Source organism: Rousettus aegyptiacus, unplaced genomic scaffold (genome assembly GCF_014176215.1).
Source record: "Rousettus aegyptiacus isolate mRouAeg1 unplaced genomic scaffold, mRouAeg1.p scaffold_m13_p_8, whole genome shotgun sequence".
Lineage (NCBI taxonomy): Eukaryota > Metazoa > Chordata > Mammalia > Chiroptera > Pteropodidae > Rousettus > Rousettus aegyptiacus.
In genome coordinates this window covers 55059292-55086503 of record NW_023416311.1, presented here as the reverse complement: position 1 = coordinate 55086503, position 27212 = coordinate 55059292, and the positions used below count along the sequence as shown (strand labels likewise).

Sequence of the window (27212 nt, the reverse complement as noted above, 5' to 3'; positions counted from 1 at the left end):
CCACATATAAAATCCCCAGGAGTTAAATTCTAATTATTAAACCATTTAAAATACACAAGAATTATGTATTAAAGTGTAAGAAAAGGGATCTACTGCCAATGGATAAAATTTTGAACAACATATTTTGTTTGAGATTTCTAAAATTGAAAGAATTAATGGTATACAGTTCAGTAAAAATCTATAGGTATTGACAATGGCAGGACCACTCTGGTGGACACTTCAAAGATGACTTGTGAATGGCTCACCATAAACACCTCCCTATCCCTGCATCTCCCAGGGCACCTCTTTTCTCACTCCTGGAATACCTCTACTTCCATTTTGTTAACCACTCTGAAGTGTTAATGACCAAATATAAATTAGGTATTTAACACCTAAGACATAATATCAAGAAGACATTCAACTCTCTTTGCTCCGGTTCTTTTAAAATAAAAACTTGTATATATTTTAGGTACACAACATGATGACTTGATATACATATACATCATAAAATGATTACTACAGTCAATGTAATTAACATATCTTGTCACAGTTACCTTTTCTTGTGTGTAATGAGCTCCTGAAATTTACTCTCAGCTTATTTCCATTCTTCAGTCCTGCTGGACCATCAGATCTTTAGACTTACTCCTCTGACATAACTGCAACTTCATATCCTTTGACCAGTATCTCCCCATTTCCTCCACCTCTCCACCCCTAACCACTATTCTACTCTCTGCTTCTCTGTATTTGACATTTTTATATTCCACATATAAGTGAAATCATGCAGTTTTTGTCTTTGTGCCTGGCATATTTTACTTATGATAACGTCCATCAGGTTCATGTTGTCTTAAATGGCAATATCTTTAATGAGGCTGAAAGTATTCCTCTGTGTGTGTTTGTGTGTTTGTGTGTGTACATATACCACAATTTCTTTATCTATTCATCCATCAATGTATATCTAGGTGGTTTCCATAGCTTGGCTATTTGAATATTGCTGCAATGAACATGGGAGTACAGATATTTCTTCCAGATACTGATTTCATTTCCTTTGGGCGTATTTTTAAAAGAGGGGGGTTGCTGGACATTATCTATTTTTAGTTTTTTGAAGAACTTCCATACTGTTTTCTATAGTGGCTGTGCCAATTTACATTCCTACCAATAGTGTGCAAAGGTTCCCTTTCCTCCACATACTCTCCAACACTTACCTTTTATTTCTTGATAATAGCCATCTCAACAGATGTGAGGTGATATCTCATCATGGTTTTGATTTGCATTCCCTGATGATTAGTGATAGTGAGCATCTTTTCATGAACCTGTTAGCCATTTGTATATATTATCTTCAAACAAATGTCTGTTCAGATCCTTTGTCCATTTTTAAATCCTGTGGCCATTTAAAACCACCTCTTTGCTTTCTATGTTCCCAGGGGACTCACAACGGAACCCCACTAATTCTCAGAGATAGGTGAATTGGGAGCCAGTCTCTCAAATGGCAGCTGTAAAAGTTGGAGAGCTAGATATGTGGTCCGAATCCTTCACTCCTCAGGGAGAAGCTGGGATATGGGGATTCCCTCCCAATTATAAGGCACTGTGCCAGAGCTGGGGTTTATGGCATAAGTGTGTGGCAGCTTTTCCTACCCATTTTGATAGAGATATTTTCTTATTTGCCTAATGTGTAGGAGTCTCTAGTTTCTTTCTCACAAGGAATTGATCCATGCATAGTTGTTTATTTACTGTACCTATGGGCAGAATGGAAATCAAGAGCCTCCTATTCATCCATCTCCTTCTCCTGTTTCTTACTTGCCTTCCTCTTCAATCTTAAATAGTGACTTGAAGACAAGGTCTTACTTTTCCTTGAAATGTCTTTCTTTTCTAAAAATTTTCTTCAATCTATTTGGGAATCTGAGACAGAATCTGGCTGAAAGCCATGAGATTTAAATTCACTTGTCCTCTCCTATTTTTTTTTCTGTATTTTTACCAGGCAATTGATTAATGGACAAAGTAAGGCAGATTAATTACTGTTTTAATTATTGACCTTAATTTCAATTTGCATTTTGACATAAATGAAATCGATTATTTTAACATAATTCTTAGCAATTTATTGCTTCAGAAATCAAACTCAAAATTTGATAACTATAATGTGCTTTGAATTTTACACTGTATTTTCCACCCCACTACAGTGGCAGTTTAAAAGAAAGTATTTCCAATGAGATGAGGTTCTCAAAGTTGTCTGGCCTGCTTCTCACACCCTCTCCCTATTCAGTAGATTAGTCTTAACTGCAAAAAAAGGAAAAGTAGAGCTTGTAAAGGGCACCCGCAGGGATGGCTCTGCCTTGCAATCTGTAGCAGCAGCCAGAAGAGGCCAACTCTCTAGGCACCTTAGGCTATTTGGCACCCAAAGGCAGATCTGCGCATGTATATATATATATACACACACACACACACACACACAAATTGTGTAGACATATGATTAAAAGCAAAAGCAAAAGCCACATCCTTTGAAGAAACAAATATTGCCAACTTCCAAAAAGTTAAGAGTGGGGACTTCTGTTTAAAGATAGTAGGATAAAGATAGTTTTACTCCTCTCACTTGAGACATCTTAGTGCCAGTTTAAAAGGAAAAGAAAAGAAACTTCATTGTTAATATAATATGGAAGCTGCCATAACTGCCAAACCCAAGCAGAGTGCACTTATCAAATAGTGTGATGTTTGGGGTAAGAGAGTCCTCTTTAGATCTTAAACATAATGATTTCCTCCAAATCAAGAGTCATTATCCTGAAAGGCATGGGTCAAATAATTTCAATAGAGCACTATTACCTAGGGGCTTGGGTAGGTCATAAAAGAGATAGAAAATGTCCCTGCAGAGATTCAGGTCAGCGATACAGAACAGCCGAAGATGCAATCATGATAGTTATCATCTAGGACCTCTATGCCAATTCATACCTGAGAGAAACTGGCTGAAGTACAGCACAATGAGGAAGAAGAGGAGATGGTAGTGTCACAACAGAAAATCTATGACTTAATGATTTGCTCTGAGATGTACAATCTGGGTTTTGAGAATAAAATGGGGAGACGTACACTTCCCACCCCACCCCCAGGCCTAAGAAAATAACAGATTTCTACTCAGACAAGGAGGATATACACTACTCTCCACCAAACACCCACTCACTGATCTTCTGCAGGTAGCCAGAATCATTCAAAAAAGTAAGAGTGGTAGTTAGGAAGAATCAAGCTTGTGCATAAAAATCATCACCACCACCATCCATAGATAGATTAGAGATTAGATAGGCTAGATAGATATAAAAATATAAGGGTGATTAATATACCTTATGAGAGAAATTACCCCCAAAACACAAGAAAAGTTAAAATAAAAGTTTCAAAGAAATTAAGAGCAAAAGAAAGAGATCAGATATTGCTGATTAAACAGTTACATGTAATTTTGCTTCTTCCAAAAGCCCCACTAAATCTACAATAAAAAGATTTTCTCTTTAAAACATAAACCCACAAAGACCAGGGACATTAGCATAGAAATCTTAGAATCTAGAAAACAGATGGACATATGGCAGCTGACTTACAGATGTAATAAAACCAATTTTAAGCTGTGAGATAAGCTGAAAATGACTTAGTTTTACATGAAAGAATCCTCAAAAGATGTTGGCTGCACCAGGAACCTCCAAAACTGTGGGTAAAAGTGGACACTTGCCTCTCCGGAGAGGAACTGAGAAGCAAGGAGAGGCCCAGCAAGAAACTACTATACTCTGTTATTAGTCTTTTAGTTATTAGTGACTTTTAAACTATAGGTATGTTTCACTTTGATAAAAATATGAGATAAAAGGGTTTCTCCCAAAAAAGAGATTATCCGGTAACAAAAGGAGATAGATAAATTAGAATTGCTCAGGGCTAAGGTGAAAGAAAAAATTCAATTACAGATATTACATCTACTTTAGAAGCCCCTCAAATAGAATAAATATAGCTAGAAACAAGTTATTTAAAAAAAAAAAAAAGCATGAGCAAACCATATAAGACACAAAGAAAATGGTTTTTAATGTAAAAATGCTTATAGAGAAATGATGTATATGCCAGCTCAGTAAAACTCATTCAATGTAGACCTAATAGGAGCTCCTGAAGAAGCAAAATACATTATTCAGAAAAAGAAAAAAAAAGTATTCATGGATATAAGAGAAGAAAGCTTTCTTGCCAGAGATATGAATGTGCTACTCAAAAGAAAAAACTAATTCCAGAAAAGTTAATAGAAGAACAATTATACCAAGATATCTTGAAGTTACTGAGCAACAAAAATAAAGAATCATTAGAAGAAGAAAAAAGAATCATTAGACATATCTAGGCAGACAAAACAGATCACATAAAATGTCATCTCGGACTTTTCCACTTCTACCAGTGCCAGAAAAGAATGGAGCAACTTCTATTATGTTCTTAACAAAAGAAAAAGTGGTCCAGTGATGTTAAATGAGTTATGTTTCAAGTATAAGAGAACAAACAGGCATTCTCAAGCACTCAAGAACTTAAAGATTCCAATACTTTTGAGGCTCTCTTTTGAAATCTGGATGGCCAAGGAATAAATCAAAATAAGGATTTTGGAAAAGAAATCATGGTTTAAAAGGACTGTCAATGAATATAGGCTCTAAATATAGAATAAAGATTAAATAACAGTGAGAAATCTAGTTATAGAACAATGTAAATGTCATGTAACTTGACATTTTTTAAAAAACAAAATATGAACAAAAACTGTTAAAGAACAAGCATATATAAACTTATTTATTTCCTCAGTTTTTGGCACATGATCAATAAGTAATGTCTAAAGTTGAAATGGTAAGTGTAAAACACATGATTCCAATTTATGATAGCTTTTTATAACTTCTTTTTAAAAAATATCTCTGGTAGTAAAGAACTATATATCTTAAGTTCAGTAATTTCTTCATTTTTCACTACAGTTTGCTTTCCTTAGGTTAAATTAAATTAAATTTCAATGTAACATTTTTAACAAAGTTGGCATATACAATACAAATATTCTAGAATTAGTTTATTTTATTTTTATCTTCCTCCCACTGTGTGTGTGTGTGTGTGTGGTGAATTCAATGACATTCATTAATAACGATTATTTCTGAAAAGTAGAATTTGGGATATCATCTCTCCTCTTCATTCTTTTTGTATAATGTGAACATTTTTTATAATAGACTTGTGTTATTTTAACAGAAACAAAATCACTCCAAAGGAGGAAAGAAGAAACTTCCCTTTGGAATATAGAGTGCAGCTTTGGAAAACCACTAATCCTTGACTGCAGAGTGTGGGATGAACTGGCTGGGTTGGCGGGGAGGTGAAAATGAACAGGTGACAACTGCCAAGTCGCATAAATAACTGCTGATCTTGTGTGGGAGGTCCCTCCTGAGCGGCACTGGCTAAGCGCTTTGCATTCATTACCTCCATTCATCCTCCAATAACCCTATGAAGTAATATTATTCAGGGCAGCTACTTCGGGTTTGAAGGAACCCTGAAATTTATGATCAATACAATAGGTAATCTGCTGTCTCCCAAGAGAGCCATGAGTGGTGGTAGTGGGGTGGGGTTTCCTGACATGCTGGTAAGACAATAAATCTTCAACTCCCACCCTATATCTACTGAGTTCCTTCCTAAAAATACCAAATGCAATTTATAGGCCAAAGCTTCATTCACATGTTACTGTGAATTGTTTTTTTGTTTTTTTTTTTTTTTTCCCTTACATAAGACAACACTTGACTGAGACCAAAGAGCAGGAGTTTTGATTGGGAGTAAGAGGACGTGAATTGTGTTTTGAAGATGGGTTGAAAGACTTTGGTGAGCCAGGACATTTTTTTCTAGCAGAAGAGAACTAACAATCTGGGAACCAAGAAAAGAGGCTAATGAGAGAAAAGTGGATTCACAATGTGATATAGAAGATTTTCAGTTTTGCCTAACCATAGGAAGCAGAAATAGTCCCCAAATATTAAAATCTGTTGGAACTCCTATGAGTGAGTTAACATATCAGGCTGAAAATCTAAAAATTTTCCCCCAGTCTCCAACTCTACTCTGTCTTCCTCTACTCCAACTCAGTTTTTCTGGTTTGGGACAGAGTCTTAATATCTGACTTTGGTTTCTTTCCCATTAGGAAGAGAAGAAAAAATATGAAGGAGAGTCCTGTATATTCTCCCACATCTACCAACTCATTTTTCAAAGAACTTTAGAACTTTTGGCATCAAATCAATGCACAGATCCTACTATAGTGTTAAAAATGTTATGAACCTATTGATCTCACAACTAATTTCCATCTTACCACTAGATGTGATTCCAGCATCATGAAGCTTTCTGGAGACATTCATTTCATCAGGCACGAGCACCAGCAAATTGAAAAAACAATTAAAGAGCTTGTGTCTGCCCTAGAAATTGTTTCTAAGAATTTGGATATGAAGGTAACTGAAAATAGATGGAACGCTTATGTGTTACTGCCGGAAGTCAGATCCCTATGCCCAGTCAAGTGGTAATTGTTCAACAGAACTCTCTTCTTCCAAAAAGTTTAAACAGCTCGTGCATATACACCATGAATACTGTCAGTTCGATCAACAAATATTTAACGAGTGCCTCCTGTGTTCCAGCACACCCACCCAATTAAGTATGCCACTTGATGCCACCGTTGCCATTACTTCCTTCCTCTCTGGGTTCCCCACAAAGACTGTAGAACCAAGGACTATAAACAAAAGATTTTCCCTGGGTAGATGTTATTAAAGTTCCAACATAAATGGGAGTTGATCATATACATCACTGCAATGGGTTATGTCTCTTACAAAATCATATACAAGACCAATTGCCTGCGTGTTAAAGGCCATCTCTACACTGGCCTCTGCTTATCTCTTCAGTTCACCTCCTAGGCCTATGGCTTATCCTTTATACCCCGTGACACTGAACTAGCTACAGGGAGGTCCCCACTCAGTCCAAGATATTGCATGGCGTCCTTGCTGTCCTGGTTCTTTCCTGCCTGAAATGTCTCTCCCCTTTCTCATCTTCCAAGCCAGTGTTTGGACTAAAAGCACTAATGCAAAGTCTTCTGTGCCCCACTTTGTCCCTGGTCTTATGTGAAACAAGCACATTTCTTTTGAAGTCATTTGAGCAGAACAAAGTATAAATCCTTTGGGAACTGGGGGAGTAAAAGTTTGGTGTTTGATGATTCGTTTCTGGGAGCCAGTTAATCAAGAGCAGAGGTTCACAGGACACAGTTTTCTCCAGTCCTGTGAGGCTCTGCTTGTTTATCCTCCTGTGCACCCATCTAATTAGTCCTAATAGTTTCTAGGTTGATTCTCTTAGTTTTTCAACATGCTTAATCATATCAACAATAAATTATGACAATTTTATCTTCAGTTTTGTGATATAATACCTCATTACTTTTTTCCTAAGGTCTCGGCTAGAACTTCAAGAACGTTGTTAAATAAAAGTTATCATAGAAGGCAAACTTATCTGGTTCCTGACTGTGCCATCGGGTGTTGATTTAATATATTTTTTATCATGTAAAGAAATTACCCATCAATTCCTACTTCACTTAGTTTTTGTAGGACTGAACATTTAGTTTTATTGAAGGCCTTTTAGACATCAATGAGTGCTTACATCACCATATTTTTTTTGGGGGGGGGTTGAGTTTTTGCTTGTTTATTTACTTCTTTGGCTTTATTTTATTTATTTTTAGGCGAGGCAACCCTTGATTGAGCTCACAGTTTGCAAGGACCTTGTCAGCTTACAATCCCTTACTTTTTAATTTTTTATGCCTATAGCACCTGGTCTTCCTAGGTAGTCTCTTAACCAGGCCCGACCCTGTTTACCTTCCAAGATCAGATGGGATTGGGCTTGTTCAGGGTAGCATGGCCAGAGACTTCTTTGAATTTCTAATGTGCTATGTTAATACATTTTTCAATACTGAAACATTCTTGAATTTCTGTAATGAAAGCTACGTAGTTATTGTGTAATACTTTATTTTGTATCTAAATTCAAGAATGACATTGGACTATAATGTTTCCTGTTTTTTTTTTAAAAAAAAAAAAAAAACAGGTAATGTATACATACGATCTAAGAATCAAAACTATGTAAAATAATATACCCTGAGAATTTTCACTCCCACTTTTGTCACTAATTATCACATTCTTTCATGTCTCTTATAGATAACCATTTTTACCAGTCTATTGTGGATCATTCCGGTATATTTTTATGCAGATACAAACAAATGCAAATATATAGTCTTATTTCCCCCTTTACTACACAAAAGAATAGCATATTGTATATATTACAATATATCTAGGTACAATGCATCTACCTAAACAAATATATGCTGGAGATCCACCATATCAAGACATGGAAAACTTTCTTATTCATTTTTTTTAGCAACTGCATGCCCTTTTTCCGTGTATAACAGTTCATTTAACCAATCTCTAATGATGGACATTTAGTTCTTTTCAGTATTTTACTCTTTCAAACAATGATGCAATGTAACCTTGCATTTATGGCATTTTGCGTGCACATGGGTATGTCTGTAGGATACATACCAGAAGTGGGATTGCCGGGTCAAAGGCACATGTTTGTTATTTTGAAAGATCTTGTTCCCTGTAGGACTTCTAGCATACTGCACACCCACGAGCAACTGAATTGTCCTCCATCCCCATTGCCTCACAAATGAGTGTTTGACTTTTGGAATTTGCCATTCTTATAGGAAAAAGACAGCATCTCTGTGTAATTACCTTTCTTATTATGAGTAAGGTTGAGAATCTTATATTTAAGAGCTATTTATATTTCTTTTTCAGTGAGTAGTTTGTTCATGTCTATTATCTATTCCCTATTGGCCTACTTTTCTTTTTCTTCTCAGTTTGCAAGAGCTCTTTATATGTTAGGGAGATGAACTTTTTCTCTGTGATAAGAGCTGCAAATACATTTTCCCAGTTTGTCATTTGTCTTTTGACATGCATATGTTCTCTATTTGTAGCTGAATTTATGTCATTTTGTTTGTGGCTTCTGGAATTTTGAGTCACAGTTAGAAAGACTTAAAAGAATTGCTCATATTTTCTTCTGTCATTTTCAATGCTTTATTGGTTGCATTTAAATTCTTGATTTGGAGGTTTTCCTAGTATAGGATTGTCTTAGTTATTATATTATTGAAGCCTCATAGTATTTTTAATATCTAGTAGGGCTAGTCTCTTTCATTGCTTTCCCCACCCCCCCCCACCCCTTTTTTGGTGATAATTGTTTTTGTGTGTGATTTTTAAATCAACCTATCCAGTTCCAGCACATAAATCAACAAATAAGCTCAGCTTTAAATTTGTTAAAATCGTGTTACATGTATAAATCAACTTTAACATCGACATAGTCATAATGTTGAGTATTATGAGCATCCAATAACATCGTGTGCTTCCCACTGTTCAGGTTTGCTTTTATATCCTTTAGGGATGGTTTCAAATTTTCCTCATATAGTTTTGACATCATTTCTTCTTAAACATATTTTGATATTTTGTTACCTTTTTTGGCTTTGGTTTATTGTGGTGGGGTTTTCATTATATCTTCTGACTACTTGCTAGTTGTGTATCAAGAAGACTATATTAATTTTATATTCCACTAACTTAGTGAATTCTATTCTTGACACTAGGCACATAATCACATTTTAAAATGGTTTTACCTCATCTTTTTCCATTTTCATACACATAATTTCTCTCCGTTTTCTGATCACTTTGATTAATAACCCTAGTATAACATTAAATAGTAGTGCCATGAAGTGGGCAGTCTGCTCTTGTTCCAGACTTTTAAAGAAAAGGCCACCAGTGTGTCTCTTATCCTGGGGAAGTTTCCTCAATAAACATGTTTAATATGCAACTATTCCTATTTTATTATTATTTTTTTAATATGAAATGATTAGGAATGTTTGTCAAATGCCTTTTCAGCATTTGTTGAGATAATCATGTGAGTTTTCTCCTGAGTTTTACCAGCATAATTATTTGTATTAATACATTTCCTACTATGAAATTGTCCTTCCTTTTAAAAAATAAATTGCACTTGGTTATAATGTGTTTGTGTATTTGTGTGTGTGTGCTGCATACTGTGTGCTAATGTTCTATTTTAAATTTTTGCATCAATGATTATAAATAAGATTAATCTTATCTTTTTATATGTGTGTACAATTTTTTCAGATTTTAGAATCAATGCTGCACTGGCTTCAGGAAATAATTTGAAAGTTTCTCTTCTTTTTCCATACTCCAAATCAGTTTAAAGAGTATTATAATTTTCTATTCTTTAAAAATTTGGTAACTTTGCCTCTGAAACTATCTGGGCCTGATGTTTTGGTGGAGGAGGTAGTCCTTTGATATCTTTGCTCAATTTTTTTCAATGGGAATTGGTCTGTTCAAACATTCTATATATTCAAGGGTCAGCATAAGTTACTTTTTCTCAGAAAAATCTATTTCACTCAAGTTTTGAAATATATTAGCATAAAGTAATGAAAAAATACTTTGAGTTTTTTTTTTTTAATTCCCTCTGCTCTTGTCTTTACCTTTGCTATTTTCTTTTTGTTCTTCTCTTTCCCTTGATTAGTGAAGGTATTCGTGACTTAACAATTATATTGTTCTCCAATGAACCGGCCTTTTAATGTGTTTTAAAATTCTGCTTCCCTTATGTTTTTCGTATATCTCACCAATTCAAGCTTTTGTCTTTTTTTCCTTTCCAGCAATTTTTGTTGTTCATTTTCTAACTTTTGAACCATATGTATTTGTACTTTTTTTTATTGATGTAAACATTTATGACTGTGAATTTTTTCCTAAGTATTCATTTATTCCTTTATCCTTATAACCCCTAGGTTTTGATCTGTAATGTTCTCATTATTGTTTCCTAGAAATTTTGCAGTTGTATATTGCATTTTTATTATGAGTGAACACTTAAGAAGAGTTGATATTGCTGGTCTTTTCTTCCCAAGTTAAGGACTTTTTTTTTTTTTATGTTGGCATTCTTTTTTAGATTTACCTTATTGTAATTAAAATTTGTTGTATATATCAGTTTTAGCTTTGGGGATATTTTAAGGATTTTTTGTTGGCTGGAAAGTAAAATTTTTTTTACATGTTCTAAAAAAATGTGTATTCTATATTTTTAGGGCATGTTTTCAGTTGGTATCTATTTTTTAAAATAGTTCTATCGGTCAGGTTTTTTGTATTTGTTCTTATGTTTTGGTCTACTACTTCTGCTACTTCTGGCTTCAGCTAAAGAAAGTTCTCTGCTTTTAGGGGTTCATGTGATTAGACTAGGCCAACTTAGGTAAAACAAGATAATGTCCCTACTTAAAGGTCTGTAAACTTAATTACAGTTGCGAATCCCTTTGGCCATCTAACACAGCATAACACAGGTTTCAAGGATGACAGCTGTTCTGCCTGCTCCAATCTGTCAATTTCTTTACCCTACTTTCCTTTGGTTAGGCTTGTTATTCTTTCTCTTTTTAATTTTGTGAAATAGTATACATAGCTTCACTCTGTCTTCTATAATTATGGAAACAATTTAATGTCACAAATTTATCTCTGATTATAGATGTGGTTGTGTTTTTTTATATATAATGTTTTCACTATCCTTTTCTAAGTAAATTGTAATTGCAGAATTAATATATTCTTTAACACTTGCATTAGCCCTGTGAGAAGCAAATGCAATAAAGAAATTAGATGTGCAAGATACTTGAGGGAAAAAACTGTGAAGGAAAATGGGGAGGAGGCTGGAGGAGATGAAGAGAGCCATCAGAATGCAATACAGAGCTGACGGTGAAAACAATACAGAAGGAAGGTCTTAGACTGAAATTCTATTCTAACAAGGTTTCACCAAGTTCCTTGAGCCAAAGTCACTCATCAAAGATATTACTCAGACATCAGCTGGGAGAAGCCAATGGGAAATATGGTGATGGATTTTGAGCACAACTATCAAGGTCTTTAGCCAATTATGCTCCTTCCTCATAGTAGAAGATCTGGAAGGCACATTTTCATGTGAAACACTGGAAATAAGTGATAAAATTCAAAGTGTTTACTCAAATGGTTAGATTTTTGTTCCTTTATACTTTTATTTCAAGCTTTAGTGCAGTGTAGAGTTATAGTCTGTGTTTTTCCTGCTTTTTAGAATAATTTGAGAGTTATAGTCATGTGTGTGATTTGTTGCAAATGCTCAATGGGCACTGGGAAAGAATGAATGTTTGCTGTTTGCAAGATAGATTGTTTGGTATATATACTAAATAAATTTTATATTTTTCATATCTTTCTATATCTTTAACTTATGTTTTACTTATTTGACCAGTAAATAGTCAGGAGAAGTCATTAAAATCCCTACTATATTGTTTCCATTAGTTCATCTTTATAATTCTATATATTCTGAAGAAAAATCAGGGCATCCTTGCAATTCTATAGCTGTTTCTTTTCAGTTCAATATATAAGGTAAATTAAGGTTCAAAACTCTTAATTTTTCACTGTGGATTCCACTCTTCATCTATAAAAATGACCATCTTTGCCCATTTAACATATTTGCCTTAACATTTTTTATCTAACAATATTGCTCCGCCTACTTTCTTTTTCTTCGCCTTTGCCAGGCATGCATTTGCCTATTATTTCATTATTAAAACAATCATGCCTTAAGTGTAACTCCTGTAAATAGCCATTCATGTGTTATTGGTTGCCCACCAAATATTTATCTATTCAAACCCTTCCATTATTCACCTCTTTTTCTAAGAGAGCTCCGATTTTGTTAAGTGCCCACCCTCCTCCATATGACCATTTGTTTTAGGATCTGAATTGTTTGTCCAAAGCCTATCATGTAGTTTCATTCCCTTTCATGTTGGTTGGTTTAGTCTTAATTGTGTGCTGCAACTCTGCAATTATTTTCCAATCCGCTCCTTTTACCTTAAGGAACTTCCTCAATGTTTCTGGCAATGTGGAAAGCGCACTCTTATCCTAACTCTGAGCAGTGAAACTTAGTTTTTCGTACCTTTACATGCCCTAAGTCATTTCACTTGGGATTCGCTTGTGCTCATGTCAGAATCCTGAGGCCTAACATTAGGCCACTCTATGGTGTTTTTCTCAGAGCCTAACTATGCATTTAAACTCTTATTCAATAAGTAATTGGCAAGCATTTACCATTGGCCGTCTGATGTGTACTGAGGGTATAATGGTGATAGAAGATATAGTGAGAAGACAGAAAGTAAATAATGAAATTAACAAAGTAACAAACAAATGTCAATTGAATGTTTTTGCTACTTCATTAGGTAGCCTACTATCAAAAGAATATTATAGACAGCAGAAAGGAACATTACCCTATTATTCTGTCCCTGATAGTTCTGTAACTATTAAATCATTTCTTTGAAAAAAAAATTATTTTTAAATGCAAACATGTTTTAGGCTCAAGTCTATTTTCTAACTTCTTTAGAAATAAAGTATAATTAATGTAAGTGCTAGTGACTTTGTTCATATACACAAAAAGTTCCCTTTTGTACTTTCATTAGGTAATGCAGCTCTTAGGAAAAATAGAAGTTTCCAATTCTGAACAAATCTCAAATTTAAAGATGGTCCAGGGAGATTATCGCCATGAAATGAATCTTTTGGAGTTCAAGTAAGTGAATGGAAGATTTTTAATTCTGTTAAATGCATTTCAAAAAGTTTTGCCTAATGAAAGCATTGGCATTAAATAAAAACCTGTCTCAGGAACATGAATCTGGCCAAGAAATAAAGCAATGAACTGATGTACAACATATTCTACAGTAAAGTAATTTATGCAATATTCGTAATAAAATAAATTAATTTTGTTATTCTGTCTGCATTATATCTCAGATAAATTACTCATTTAGACCTTTCTTATAATTTTAACTTAGCAATTGTATATTAAAATGCCACAATGTAAAGCACTATTGAATACACGTTGATTCCACAAGATTATAAGTAACATTTAAAACACCTTTGATTACAAAAGCTTTTCTTAAAAACTTTTCCTAAGATTTCTTCTAAAATCCTCTACTTGCTCCTTTACATTATCCTTTTTTTTAAGACTAGTCTCTATCCCATCTTAAATTCAATTTTCCCCTATGCAGTAGAGAAAGCAATGAAGGAGACAAGACTCCGAACATTCAAATTACCGGTTTCCTTATCCTCAAATCTTCCTTTCTTGTTTAAATGACCACTGTGTTCCCAATCCTGGTGCAGGCAAAAGAACATTCTAGTCACTTGGATGATACTACCTTTCTTCTCCTTCTACCCCTGTTCTTTTTACTCTCTCTCCCTCATTGCTTGGGTTTAATGTCTCAGTCAAATCTAGTATTCTGATAATATTCTGCTTTCTTCATTTCTCCCCGTTGCTACTATATTTCATGAAATCTAAGTCCACTGACTATAAACTGTATGTACCATTATATTTTTGTACCTGTAAGACATAAACCATAGCACATGATTATCTTAGGACACTTCCCAATTTCAGAGATGTTAAATTGGGAAATACATGATGAAAACCAGTCATTAAAACTTAGAGAAATATCTCGGGTAAACAAAATACCCACTTTATTCTTACTCTAAAAAAGCTCATCTAGGTTCTTAAATTCTAGCACAATGAGAATGCTCAATAAATGTCTGTGTGGTGCTTCATCTAGTCCTTTTAGCTCTGAATTAAGATCATGAAAAATGTTCAAAGGAGAAGGTAAATTGTTTCAAAAGAAGTACAGCTTAAGAATTGATTTTATTGGGACAGAAATTGGATTTATAATCTGAAATCGAAGACAAACTTAAAGAGATGAAGTATATTAATAAATAGAAAAGACAGGTAAAGGAAATGTTTAAGATCTAGTGCTAACTGCTTTATTGATGATGCTGTGTACCTTTTCCATCTTTAATCTTGTAGGAAATTGACTTATGTCAATCGAAATAGTTAAATCTGAATCTGGGCACTTTTGTTATAGTATAAACTTGAATCTTTTTTTTTTTTACTTGAAATAATGAACTCTTAATATTTCTTTAGTATTATAATAGATAATTATAGTAAGTAAACCAGATTTTCCCCCAAATATTTATGAGTTCTAATAAGTCATTGAATTACACATTTGACTCTTTTTAAAACTTTCATCATTTTTTAAATTAAAAAGTAATATGCATTAATTGTACAAACAAAATAAAAGATGAAAAAAAAGTCAGCATCCCAGCTTCCTATTGTAAACAATGCTAACTCCAGGTATGTATCCTTCCACATTTTCCTCCTCGTTATTATAAACATGTAACAGAAAGAGAAACTTGTGTGTATACATATATCTACACATTTATATACACGTTTATATGTAACATGTATATTATATATAGACATATAATTATATATATTTCATGCATTATATGCATAGATTTTTAAAGCACATTCTATATACATTACTCAATAATTTTTCGACTACATCTTGGATATCTCTAGATCAGTGAATATTATTCTAACTATTTTTTATAGCTACATAATATTTTAAGTTACAGACTTGCTATAATTAATTCGACCATTTATTTTATCGAAAAATAGCTTCCTTCCAGTTTATGGCTACCACAAACAAAAAATTGTCTTGTGTATGTCCTTAGATAACCTTAGATTTAGGTTCTTTTATTTCTATAGGCAAGATTCCTAGTTCTAAAGTTTATGTACTTATTAATTTTATATCTTTCTAAAAATGTAGCAATTTACACTCCCGCTACAGTGTGTAAGAGCTTTCTCAACATTTTTACCAGTACTGAATGTTTTCTTTTTAATACTTGCCAATTAAAGAAAAATAACATTTCTTTTCATTTGCATTCCCTTCACCATTTGAATTTTTATCATTTGTCAACTTTTGTAATGTGATTTTCATTATTTTTTATCAATTTATAGGATTCCTTCACATCGGGGATATTAACCTTCTGACTATGTATTGGAAAGGTCTTTTCCTCAAAAAGAAAGGCTGGTAGAGCTTCTTTTTTTTTTTTCCTTCAACAGAGCACTTACCAAATCAAAGTAGATGGTGTGTAGAATTTGCTTTGCCTTTTTTTTTAAAAAAACAATTGTCTCTGCTCAAAGAGATTAAAAGCTTTTTAATAACTTTAAAGGATAAGTTTAACTGAGCAATTTTCCCATTTAGAAACTTTAACAAATTGAATGGTCAACTAAACATATTTTATATTGAACTTAAAAGCCACAATATTGTCTGAGGGTTTGTTAGTAAATCCTTGGGACTTTGATGCTGATTACTAGACCTGACAAAAATGACACACAGGCTCTATCATTTGAACCCCTGCATTGAGCCTTCTTTTTCCAAAAGAATCTTAGATATTTAGCTAAATAATGACCAAGCCAACAACTTAGTGCTTACCAAGCAAGTTTTGGCCATCATAAAACACAAGTGCCTTTTAGTAAGAGTTTGGCAGAGGCAGCACCTACCAGTCTCTCTCCTAGATAGCTCTTGCTGCTGATGCTGTCTAGTTCATAGCGATTCATAATAAAAAGTATTTGGTCAATGAAGCAAATACATAGACTGGAATCTTACAGCAAAACTTTGAAAGTGCTACCAGAGTAGAAAGCTACAAACTATCCAAGACAAGGACATGTCTCATCCATCTTTGTATCTTTAGCTCTCCTTTTTTAGACACAAATAGAAGCCAATGAATGAAAAAGTAAATAAATGTTTTGAGTACCTCTAATAGGTAAGCCCTAATTTGAAATATTCAAAGACAATCATAGGTACATACAATTTTGGAGAAAAATGCATAAATAAGTGAGAAGCTAAACACGGGTAAAATAAAAGACAATGTTAAATGAGGCATCAGTAGGCAGAAATAATAATTGTCATTTGTAAATACCTACCAATCACTAAGTGCTCATGATGATGTTCAAGTGCACCCAACTCTGCTGAGTGGGTCTTCCCTCCATTTTTAAAGATGAGTAAATTTATAATCGTGGAGATTAAGTACTTTGACTAAAGTCGAACAGCTAGAGAGTGTCTGACTCTAATCTCAGATTATTTTTGTTAATCCATGATGCCTTCATCTCATGATTCGACTTGCTACTAATGTGCTAAGAAATTTAGGGAAATGAAAGATCACATATGCTTTAAACTATGAAGATATGAGGCTGTGAAGATGCTGGGATTCAAACTCATGTACAATTTGGAATGACCAAGAAACAAGTCTTCTTATCAGAGGGAAATTGGAATTGCTTAATAATTAGTGTCACTAATTAGCAATCATAGGGCATTAAGAAGAAATTAGCTCAAGACATATAGGTATAAACTTAGCAGAAAAAAATATTTCTTGAAATTTTTTGCTTCTGGTATGAAACAAAATCTTATAGATTAATTTTCAAAGAAATAGTAAATTGTCTAAAGCACTACTAAAACATGATTAGAAAAAAAAAGAAAATATCTTCTGTTTATCAGCCTATCAAAGTGCACTAGATCTTCTTATATTCACATCTGGTTAAAGCCACTGTCTAAATTCTGAGAGCCTATTAATAGTAACATTTCCCAAGAATTCAAAGTTTTCATGTCTTCTAGAAAAGTTCATTCAAATGGTTGTTGAATGCAAGACGGTGTATTTGAGACACAAGTGAATGGATAAAATTAGCCCAGGATGGAGCTATATCCTCATTTATGTCCGTCAGCAGTAACCAGGGTGCTCACGAGGACGTTTGCTCTAAGCAATGTACCTAGCCCTCACCACTTAATCTCTCTCAACACAGCTCTTGGCCCCGGGTTCAGCTGTATTTATACATCTCTTACATTTTCTTTTTCTCTTTTGTAACGTCCTCCCTTATAACTGCCCTTGGAGTGTATTTTAACCTGACTCTACCAATATAAATATTTTTTTAAAAATCCATCCAATACTGTACATTATCCTAAGTAAGGTCCCTTGCTAAGATTTTAAAGTGTTTTGAGAAAAAGAAAAAGAAAGCTATCTATCTACCTACTACTCTGCTTACCTATCTATCCACCTAACTATCCATCTTATCCACCTACCTACCTACCCATATTTATCGACATCTGATAGAAATACCTCCATAACTACTGGAATAGAGAATTTGGGAATTAAATATGAATATCATCTAAGAGAAATTCATCCTGTTGAGATTTTAACTGTAAGTTCTATGATTAAGAAAAGTAATTTTACACGGTAAATCATGTCCATTATGTTAGGGAAAAGTCTAAGGAAAGAAAAAGATTTATATAAACTTTCATTTTACTTTATCCTTCTTATCTTTCAAGGAGAATGTTTTTAAAGAATGCTTTCATATTTTAATAAACTACCAACAAACAGAGTCCGACTTCTGATTGCTAAGAGAAAGCGAGTCTCCAATTACAGGCAAAACCTTGTAACAAAAGGATAAGTAGTTCATTCTTTATGGCTTTACCCAAGTTTCAGAATTCCAATTTCTGATGTGCTCTTCCAGAGATACGACTTGAGCACATTGACTTTCAGAAGAATTTTAATACTGTATCAGTGATTAGAGTAAATGCTTTCACGTATTTACACAGTAAAGGTGAGCCGTGAAGGCTGGATTCTCAATCATAAAGCTACCTCGTGTTTATCTGAGTATTTACCATCCCCCTTAACCATCGCTGTTAATACTTCCACCAGAGACAGGAAAGTGAAGATGAAATCAAAGATTAGGTCTCTAAAAAAGTTGACAAGTCTGTGATTTATTTGTGAACAACTCTAATAAAAGGAATGAGAAAAATAGAGCTCATTTATTCATTTATTTAACAACTACTTATTGAGCACTTTCTACATCCGGGCATTGTTCACAGCCATTAACAAAGTAAAATCCTTGCTTTTATGGAGCTTAGTTCTAGTGGGGGAAACAGCACACAAATTAGCATATATCACATGGCAATGAGCATTTTGGAGAAAAGTAAAGGAATAGGGAGTGTCAGGTAAGTAAAATTAATCTCTTTTTTACTGTTGTTGAAGAAAAAAAAAAGCTTCTGTGATAAGGTGGTACTCAACCATAAATCTGAACAAAGTTAGGACAGGAATCATTGCATATTCTAAGGAAAAAAGTTCCAGACAAACAGCTGGCTAAAATGCTGTCCACCTTTCAGTTGGGGGTTATTTGAGATCCAACAGCTGTTAGCTAGTAGCACAGATGTTTGGGAATCATAATTAGACTAAAGAGGAAAAGTAACCAACTTCATTTCCTTCAGTGCTGAGGTTACCTGAATCATGGTATGTTTTCCATGTAAAAAATCCCTCTCTGCATCCAAAAAAAAAAAAGGAATAATTCAGAGAGACAAAGCTCAGAATTTATCTATGATACAATTAACATAACTATAGGAAAGTTAACTTTTCCTATTCCTTGATTGCATCATCTGAATTCTGGTTTCTCAACCTTTGCTCTATTGGCATTTTGGCTGGATAATTCTGTTGTGGGGCTGTCCTGTGCACTGTAGGATGTTTAGCAGCTTCCCTGGCTTTTACCCACTACCTGTCTGTAGCGCTGCCCCATTATAACAACTAGAAATATCTCCATACATTGCTAGAGGCCCTGTGGTCTAAATAAAAATGGAAATGGCCTCACATAACTTGTCTTTGCCAATTATTAGTCCAACACCTTTTTCAGTTGAGCTAGAGAAGCATATACCTGCAGTACATCTCTAACATATTTTAAGCAATTTCCAATGATAAATATCACGAACTAAATTATCTGCATATTTTTCCTGAAAACATTAAAGCAATCATTATTTCAAGCCAGAAAATAATCTATTTCCAATAACAACATGCATTGTTCCAGCCAATGTAATATCTTGCCTGTTCAAAAAAGGAATTTGAAATTGACATCGTACCATGAGCAAGTCACATGTAGAAAACATATACAGAAACCTGTCCCCAACCCTCATTCCATCTCTTCTCAGTTTCATCTTTCTTAGACATTCTAGATGTTACTCCCCTTTCTGCTCAAACTCTCAGCCACTCTACAATGACTTTTCAAATTGATAATTTATGTAACATAATAACCCTTCGAATCTCTGTAATAACATTCACTTCCATTTTTAAAAATCTTTCATTCTCTGTTATTTAATATGCTTATGGTGCGTCATCTTGATGCCGGCAGTCCCTTCCTGTAACCTGTGCCTATTATTTTTGCCCCATATGAGTAACTTAGCACCTCTTTAAGGCCTCCCCCCACCCCCAAAGAAGCCACTCACAGAAAACCATTGGTGCCAATGGGGACTTTCCTGAAGATTCCACCTGAGACAGAAAAGACAACCAAGGACACCCTGCTTCCCCAAAGTCCTTCTGGGGCTCTCTTCCCTCCCCCTTCCCACCTCTGATTTTTCTCTCAATTAGACAATGCAGACTCTCTCTGGCCCAGCTCCTTTCCCACACCTGTTGGCCCTTGTCAATCAGGGTTCCGCAAACTACCACCCTGACCCAATCTGCCCACAGCTGAAAATGTTTTTCACACTAATAATATTTAAATAAAAATTATATTCCATGACTGAATAGCTGAAATTTAAACTTCAGTGTGTTTAGTTAGATTCAATCACAGCCATTCTCATTTGTTTATGACGTGTTTGTTCTTTGCTAATCGGTATCATCTGTGGCTGCTTTCCCTGCCAAGGGCAGCGCTGAGTGTTGCAGCAGAGACCGTATGACCCGCTAAGCCCGAAATATTTACCGTGACCCTTTACAGAAAAACGTTGCCAACCCCTACATAGTGTCATACACTCCACCCCAAGTGACTTCTTGAAGTATTTCTTCCACACACTGGCAATGCACCCAGGGCCCCGAGAGGAAATCTGCATGGGTGACATGTGTCTCTGTGTGGCTGTCTCCTGCCGCGGTGTGTCTACTTACTCTAGGATGTGAGGAGGGGGTGCTGTCAGCAGCAAGGCTGAACATGAGCCGGAGCAGGGACCCAGAGTGTGCTCCCTCACCCTCACATCACCCCTAAGTACTTGCTTGACACATTGAGCCTCATCATTGGAAAAAAACTGCAGGCTTTTTCAATACTAAAATTTTGGTTTTGTTTAAAGTTACTTATTAAAACAGAACAAACTATTTTTTCCCTTAGATTTAATTCACTCTCAAATAATCTGTATGAGGAAGTTGAGAATAATCAAAAATGGACAAGAAATCAGTTCATCAAATTCGAAAAAGAGCAGCTCAGCCATATAAATCTGTCTCTGAATCTTCTTCAGGAGAAACTGGTAAGGAGTTCTGTCTCTCACGCAGCAGAGTGCTAAGTGGTCACTGTCTGGAGCTGAGCCATGAGTAAAGGTCTCGAAAGTCACACTTCAACATTCACAGCAACCTTCACTGTGTCAGTAACTTATTTTGTTTTAGCACCAGAAGAGGAAACCAGAGGCCCATCTTCTGGTCCTGTTTGCTGCTCCCCAACTCTGTAAACCCACATTTCTCAGAATGTGCTCTACCCATATGAAAATAATCGAAAGAGAGGTTTTAAAAATACAGATTCCTTGTCCCAACCCACAGCTGAGGCATCAGACCTTCTAGGGAATGGGAATCTGTTCTTTTAGGCTAGCTCCCTGCGTGATGCTTAGATACAATAAAGCCTGAAAATCTTTGCCTTAGACAAGCCATTTTACCTCTCTGAGATCCGTTAGCAGAGCAAAGGTTTTCAAAACTCCCTTTCAAGATTAGACCTCGTAGAGAAAAGCCCCAGTTTTGGGGTGAGACTACAGTAAATGGCAGCCAGCACAGCGGCCACACTGCTGAGCCCAGACAGGAGAGCAGCTCTGGGCCATCAGTGTCCTCAGGGGCTGCCAACCATGCAGGTGACACATGTGTTTCTGAAACTTCGGTAGTGGGGATTTAGGCAACCCAGTAAATAATGCTGTCTCCCCACCTGAGTCTGTAAACAACTGATAGAGACATGGTCCAAAAGAGGGAGACAAACATTACAGCTTTAGCACTGATAGGGCTACTGAATAATGTACAGTCAGATCTGCAGCCCAGTGGGCCTGCTGGGTCTCCTACCTTGTTTCGGCAGACTCCTCCACCAGTCCGAGGCGACACTAGATGACCACGAGGTCACCTGCAGGCAGAAGCACTCCACCACAAGGAAAACAGAGACTGAAATCCCATATTCCTGAGGCGGGCTGAGCTAAAGAGAGGAGAACCAAGGGCGCCAACCCCATCCAGTCCGCTCTTGCTCCCACATTCCCTATAGCAGGGAGAGGCGGAGCTGAGAAGCTGATTAGCTTCAGGCTGCTGAACATTAGAATCACCTGGAGCACTTTTAAACTAGCTCGGTTCCTGAGCTCCATCACAGACCAATTCAATCAGAAATTTGGGGGTTGTGTATAGTCCAGGTGATTCTAATAGACAATACCAGGAGGTGAAACACTAATTCTAGCCGAAGTCTGTCCACATGGAGATATGAAGCTCAGGGATAAGGATATCTAACACTTAGGAGCATGTCCAAGGAGCTTCAGTCAAGCAGAATCCAAAGCACCTTGCTTGGCTACCCTTCTTCAAACACTAGGCTAAACTTCCAAATCCTCAAAGCATTTCAGCAAGACCACAACCCTTTGTTTTCTTCCACAACACAGAGAATTTCAGAAACTACATATGAGCAAAGCCAAGCAAAGGGATGAACTCTTACACTTGTGAACGCAGTTTTAGATAAAAGGGAGCTTGGTTTGAATTTTCGTGTGTAACGTGGAAGTGAATTTTTAAAAAACATCCCCTAAACTGAAATACAAATCCGCATGGTTTTTTTTTGTCTGCAGAGTTTCATCATGTGCTATCTTTTATAGGAAAAGTCTGAACATAAAATGGAAGAAAAATTACTGCAGCTTTCAAGCAAATTAGAGAATTTCATTAACACACAGAAACAGACAGTAGAACTAAGCAAAGTAAAGCATATAGAAAATAAACTGTCCAAAAAGATAAACCAACTGGAAAAGCAAATCTGGAATGAATTAGAGAAAATGCAGAATGAATATCAATCAGGTGAGCAGTTAACTTTGATAAAGTAAAGAACATCTGTCCTTTCCTATCCGGTCCCTCGGGGTTTTCTACTTTGAGTTAATGGCCAGGAATCGATCTTGTCATTAGTGACATCCTGTTGTACTTAATCCAACTTTTCTAAATATCCCACAGAACATCAGCATACTGGAAGGCTGAGAAATACGTTTCCTTTCTTCAATCACACTTGGCAGCGTCACAAGCTTGCCATTGTTAAGATTTTTTTTTTTTTTTTTTTACTCTCTAAGATCATAGAGTCAGAATTTTTCGACTTGAAAAGTCCTTGGAGATAGTTAAGACCTGACTTGTGGGTATGACATGAAATTAGGAGCCTAAATTAAATGTCCCTCAGAAAACCTGCAAGTAATGGGTCTGGACAGGTGTCAGGCCGCAGACCTGACCTCTAGAAGTAAGAATGAGAGATGAGTTCACAGAGTCCAGTATAATGACTGCCTTTCTTCTTAAGGGGGCTAACTGCAGCAGTGTCAAGCTGAGCTAACATCAAAGCAGATTAATTTGAAAGGCTCACCTAATTTGTCAAAGAGATGGACAGAGGACTAGGTATTGTGGAGCAGCCATCTGCCTCAGAGTCACAGCTCTCAGGGAATTAGCAGGAATCAGAAGGTTCTTTATTAGGGAAAGCCCTAACTCATTTTCTGTCCTCCTGATCTCAGAAAATTGCATGTAAATTCTACTATATCTTGGTTCTGTATAAAGATGCCTTGAAGGTGTTTTGGAAAGACATCATGGTCTCATTCTGCCAGATGTTGCTAGCACATAAGTAATATTCACTTCCTGGAAATCTGACCCTCACCACCTCCACCCCGAACTCCCACTGCCAAATCAAAATGACAAATTACCTGGCCAGGAATCATGTCCCAAACTTAACTGGACTTTCTTTTAGTGCCCTGCTTTCTACTTACTACTAGAAGTTTAATTTTATTCATTTCCAGCAGTACAACCACAGGATGAGCTGGAGATAAATTTATAACCTACATATCTCTGAATTTTACTAAGTGGGAGTTAGTAAACTGGACTCCAAATTAACGATTTGCTCCTTCACACCTTTATTAAAAATGTGACAGGCTCTGGTGACTAAGAAATGGGCTGTACCCTAAGAAGCCTCAGATCTGGCAGGTCTATGGTCACGAATGACTAGACTTGCATAGAAGAGACACAAGTGCTGGAGGGCAGGTGAGGGGGAGCGGCCGGTGGCCACTCTTAAAGTCCCTCAAATAGGTTAATTTTAGAGAAAGATTAAAATCTCATCTGTGGTCCTTACCTTCAGTTTGGTAACAAGAATAAAAAGAGATCTATTGTCAAAGTATACAGAAAGAAGAAAATAGTTTCAATTTCTTTCGAAATACAGAATCATTTCATTACGCACTATATTTGGGAGAAGAGGAAGGAAAGGAATTGAATTAAACATGTACAATGAAGTCAGATACAAGTTGAAACACTATTGCTAATGCATCTTCATAACATACAAGAAATGAATTATATATTTTTAGACCGGTCTTAGTAAAATTTAATGTGCTTCAAATTAAAAGACAATCAAATCAATTATGGCAGGTTTGCTGATTAACAAGTTTTGCAAAATTAGAAGTTCCAAGGCACTGTTGAATTGGAGTTTACCTATTCTCATATCCTCTTCCAGGATTTAAATCGATTCATGACTCTCTCAGCTCTCTCCAACAAATACAGAAAACAAAGATGGATCTAGAGAAATATAAAGTACAGAAAGACCTAAAGAAATTACAGCGTAAGATAGTGGAACTCCAGGAAGCATAAAACTTTCCTGTTATCCTCTTTTTCACCAATGAAGTGGTTTGTTGGTAAATGTTGGGAAGAAATTTAATATCTCTGGGATATATAATGCTTCAAATGTCTCTGTATTTCTTACCACCTTTTTAAGGAGATGAATGTACCAGAAACACAAATAAAGCAATGAAGCTTTGTGAGGTTTTCATTAATTTATTAATAAAAAATTAGGTAATTTTTATATATTAATATTTTTATTTACCTACGAATAAAAAAAGCAATCTTCATAATGTAACCAAATGAGCACAGCAGGCTTTGTGTAATATATTAAAGAACGGCAGGAACTGTGGCAAAATTGCAGACAACTTACCCTGTCCGAAGATATAGCCACTATGTAGTTCCAGTCCATTATTAACATATATATATATGTGTGTGTGTATATATATATGTATATGTATATATACATATATATATCATTTTTTGGCAATGATGGATGATACACATATGTATCATTCAAAAAATTCATTTTTCAAGAGAAACCAGAAATCTGGGTTTTATATGAAACCTCTCCATTTATAAGCATCAACAGCTACAGCTGGCCCTCTGTGTCCATGGGTTCTGCGTCAGCAGATTCAACCAACTGTGGATAAAGACATTCCACTCACCCCCCTGAAAAATCCGAAAATATTCCAAAAATCAAAACTTGAATTTGCCATATAGCAAGCACTGTGCTGAATCCATGAAAATAATGTGTAGGCACACTCTCCTGAAAGCTATATGCAAATGCTATGCCATTTTATAGAATGGTCTTGCACATCCATGGATTTGGGCATCTGTGGGAATGGGCAGGGTTGGTGTGGGTCCTAGAACCATTCCTCCCCACGCAGCCAGGATACTGAGGAATGGCTATAGTTCAAAATAGTTCTTAACCAATGAGGGACTTTCTATTGGGGAGTCACAGTCAATGGGCTGTTGATTTGCAACTTCTGACCCAGAGGTTTTTATTTTCTAACAATTCCAATATTTATAGCAAGTCTAAATTGTGCATATTTAAAACAATGATTTATTGTATTCAATATATCAGAATTATGAGCAACTAAGAGCTAACTCATATAAAATAAGAGGAAACAATTTCCAAGAAAAACATTCAACATGATTTAATCTAGGTGGTAAATTCAAAAGCACTTCAGAAACACTAGTTTCCTATAAAATTCAAATATTTCTAACATTTCTAGATATAAGTGTTAAATGTAGAGCCTGGTATTAGACAGTAAAATCAAGAAAAATAAACTTTTCAAGTTGTGCACCATCCACTAAAACAAGGTCTAATTTCTAATCATAGAGCTTCTTGTAAACTTGGGAAAGGGACCTCTTCTTCAGATGTGGGCTCCATCTTGGTTTAGGGAAGAATAATGACAACTTTTCCCCTAATAAAGAACAAATTTATCTCTCAATAAGTTATTGGCCAATGCCTATCTCTCTAATTTTTTAGCTGTATAAAACATCTCTATTTATTTCTTAATTATTTTTATTTAATTTACACATAGCATCGTTGACTATATTTCAAGAAATTTTCATAGCAGAACTTGAGTTTAAAATGCAATAGCAAGTGAGTGTCCTTTGCAATCAAATGTCATAATAGGACAAAGGAATAACATCCCAAGGAACTCCAAATCTTACAAGTAAATAAGGAAATAGTAATAAATATTTTTAAACCTAAAAGTAACAAATGAACAGGACAAACAAACAGAGACCCATGGACATAGACGATAGATTAGTGGTTACCAGAGGGTAGGGGGGTAAATAAGGTAAAAGGGGTCAAATATAGGGTAACAAAGAAATCGAACTATGAGAGGTGAACACACAATGTAAGTATATATAGGCCTTACTGTTAAAGTGTACAGCTGAAACTTACTGGATTTCATTAACCTATGTCACCATTAAAAAAAAAATTAAAATTTTAGAAATAAACTCTAAAAATAAATAAATAGATAGATAGATAAAGACATAAATGAATAAATATTTTTAATAGGAAAAGAACATGAACAGGCTAGCCACAGAAAAGTACAAAAATAAATGAAGACGTAAAAAGACATTTAACCTACTAAAGAAAGAAAATTAAAAGGAATCCTTAGTTACCATTTTCAGATTGACAAACATTGAAATAATGGATAATACTGGGTTGCCAAAGGCGTAAAGAAATGTCCACTCCCATACGTTATTGGTGAGTCTATAAAGTGGTGCTATGACTTAGAGGGCAATTTATAAACATCTATTAACGTTTTTATATGTATATATCCTTTGACTCTGGAATTCTAAATTTCTACTAGAAATTTATATTATGGGGGGAAAGCTTGTAAAGTGTGCAAAGATATATATCTGATGCTTATTACAGCACCATTAGTTATAGGAAAAAATAAAAACCTGAAAACAAACTAAATATAAGGAATAATGATTAAGTTAATGATACCGCCAAACAAAAATGCTATCTAG

The 27212-nt window shown here is 35.2% G+C and overlaps 1 protein-coding gene across 2 annotated transcripts in view; it reads left to right on the top strand.

Annotated features, from left to right (window-relative positions):
• Positions 1 to 24941, top strand: part of FAM81B (family with sequence similarity 81 member B) — a 47725-nt gene extending 22784 nt beyond the window's left edge. The window contains exons 5-9 of one of the 2 annotated variants that reach the window (XM_016159790.2): positions 6287 to 6416; positions 13487 to 13593; positions 21040 to 21175; positions 22748 to 22943; positions 24616 to 24941. In XM_016159790.2, coding sequence (XP_016015276.2) covers positions 6287 to 6416; positions 13487 to 13593; positions 21040 to 21175; positions 22748 to 22943; positions 24616 to 24749 — 703 coding nt within the window. In that variant the 3' untranslated portion in view covers positions 24750 to 24941. The remainder of the gene's footprint in view (positions 1 to 6286; positions 6417 to 13486; positions 13594 to 21039; positions 21176 to 22747; positions 22944 to 24615) is intronic. The other variant, XM_016159789.2, reaches the window with a different exon arrangement.
• Positions 24942 to 27212: the final 2271 nt, after the last annotated feature.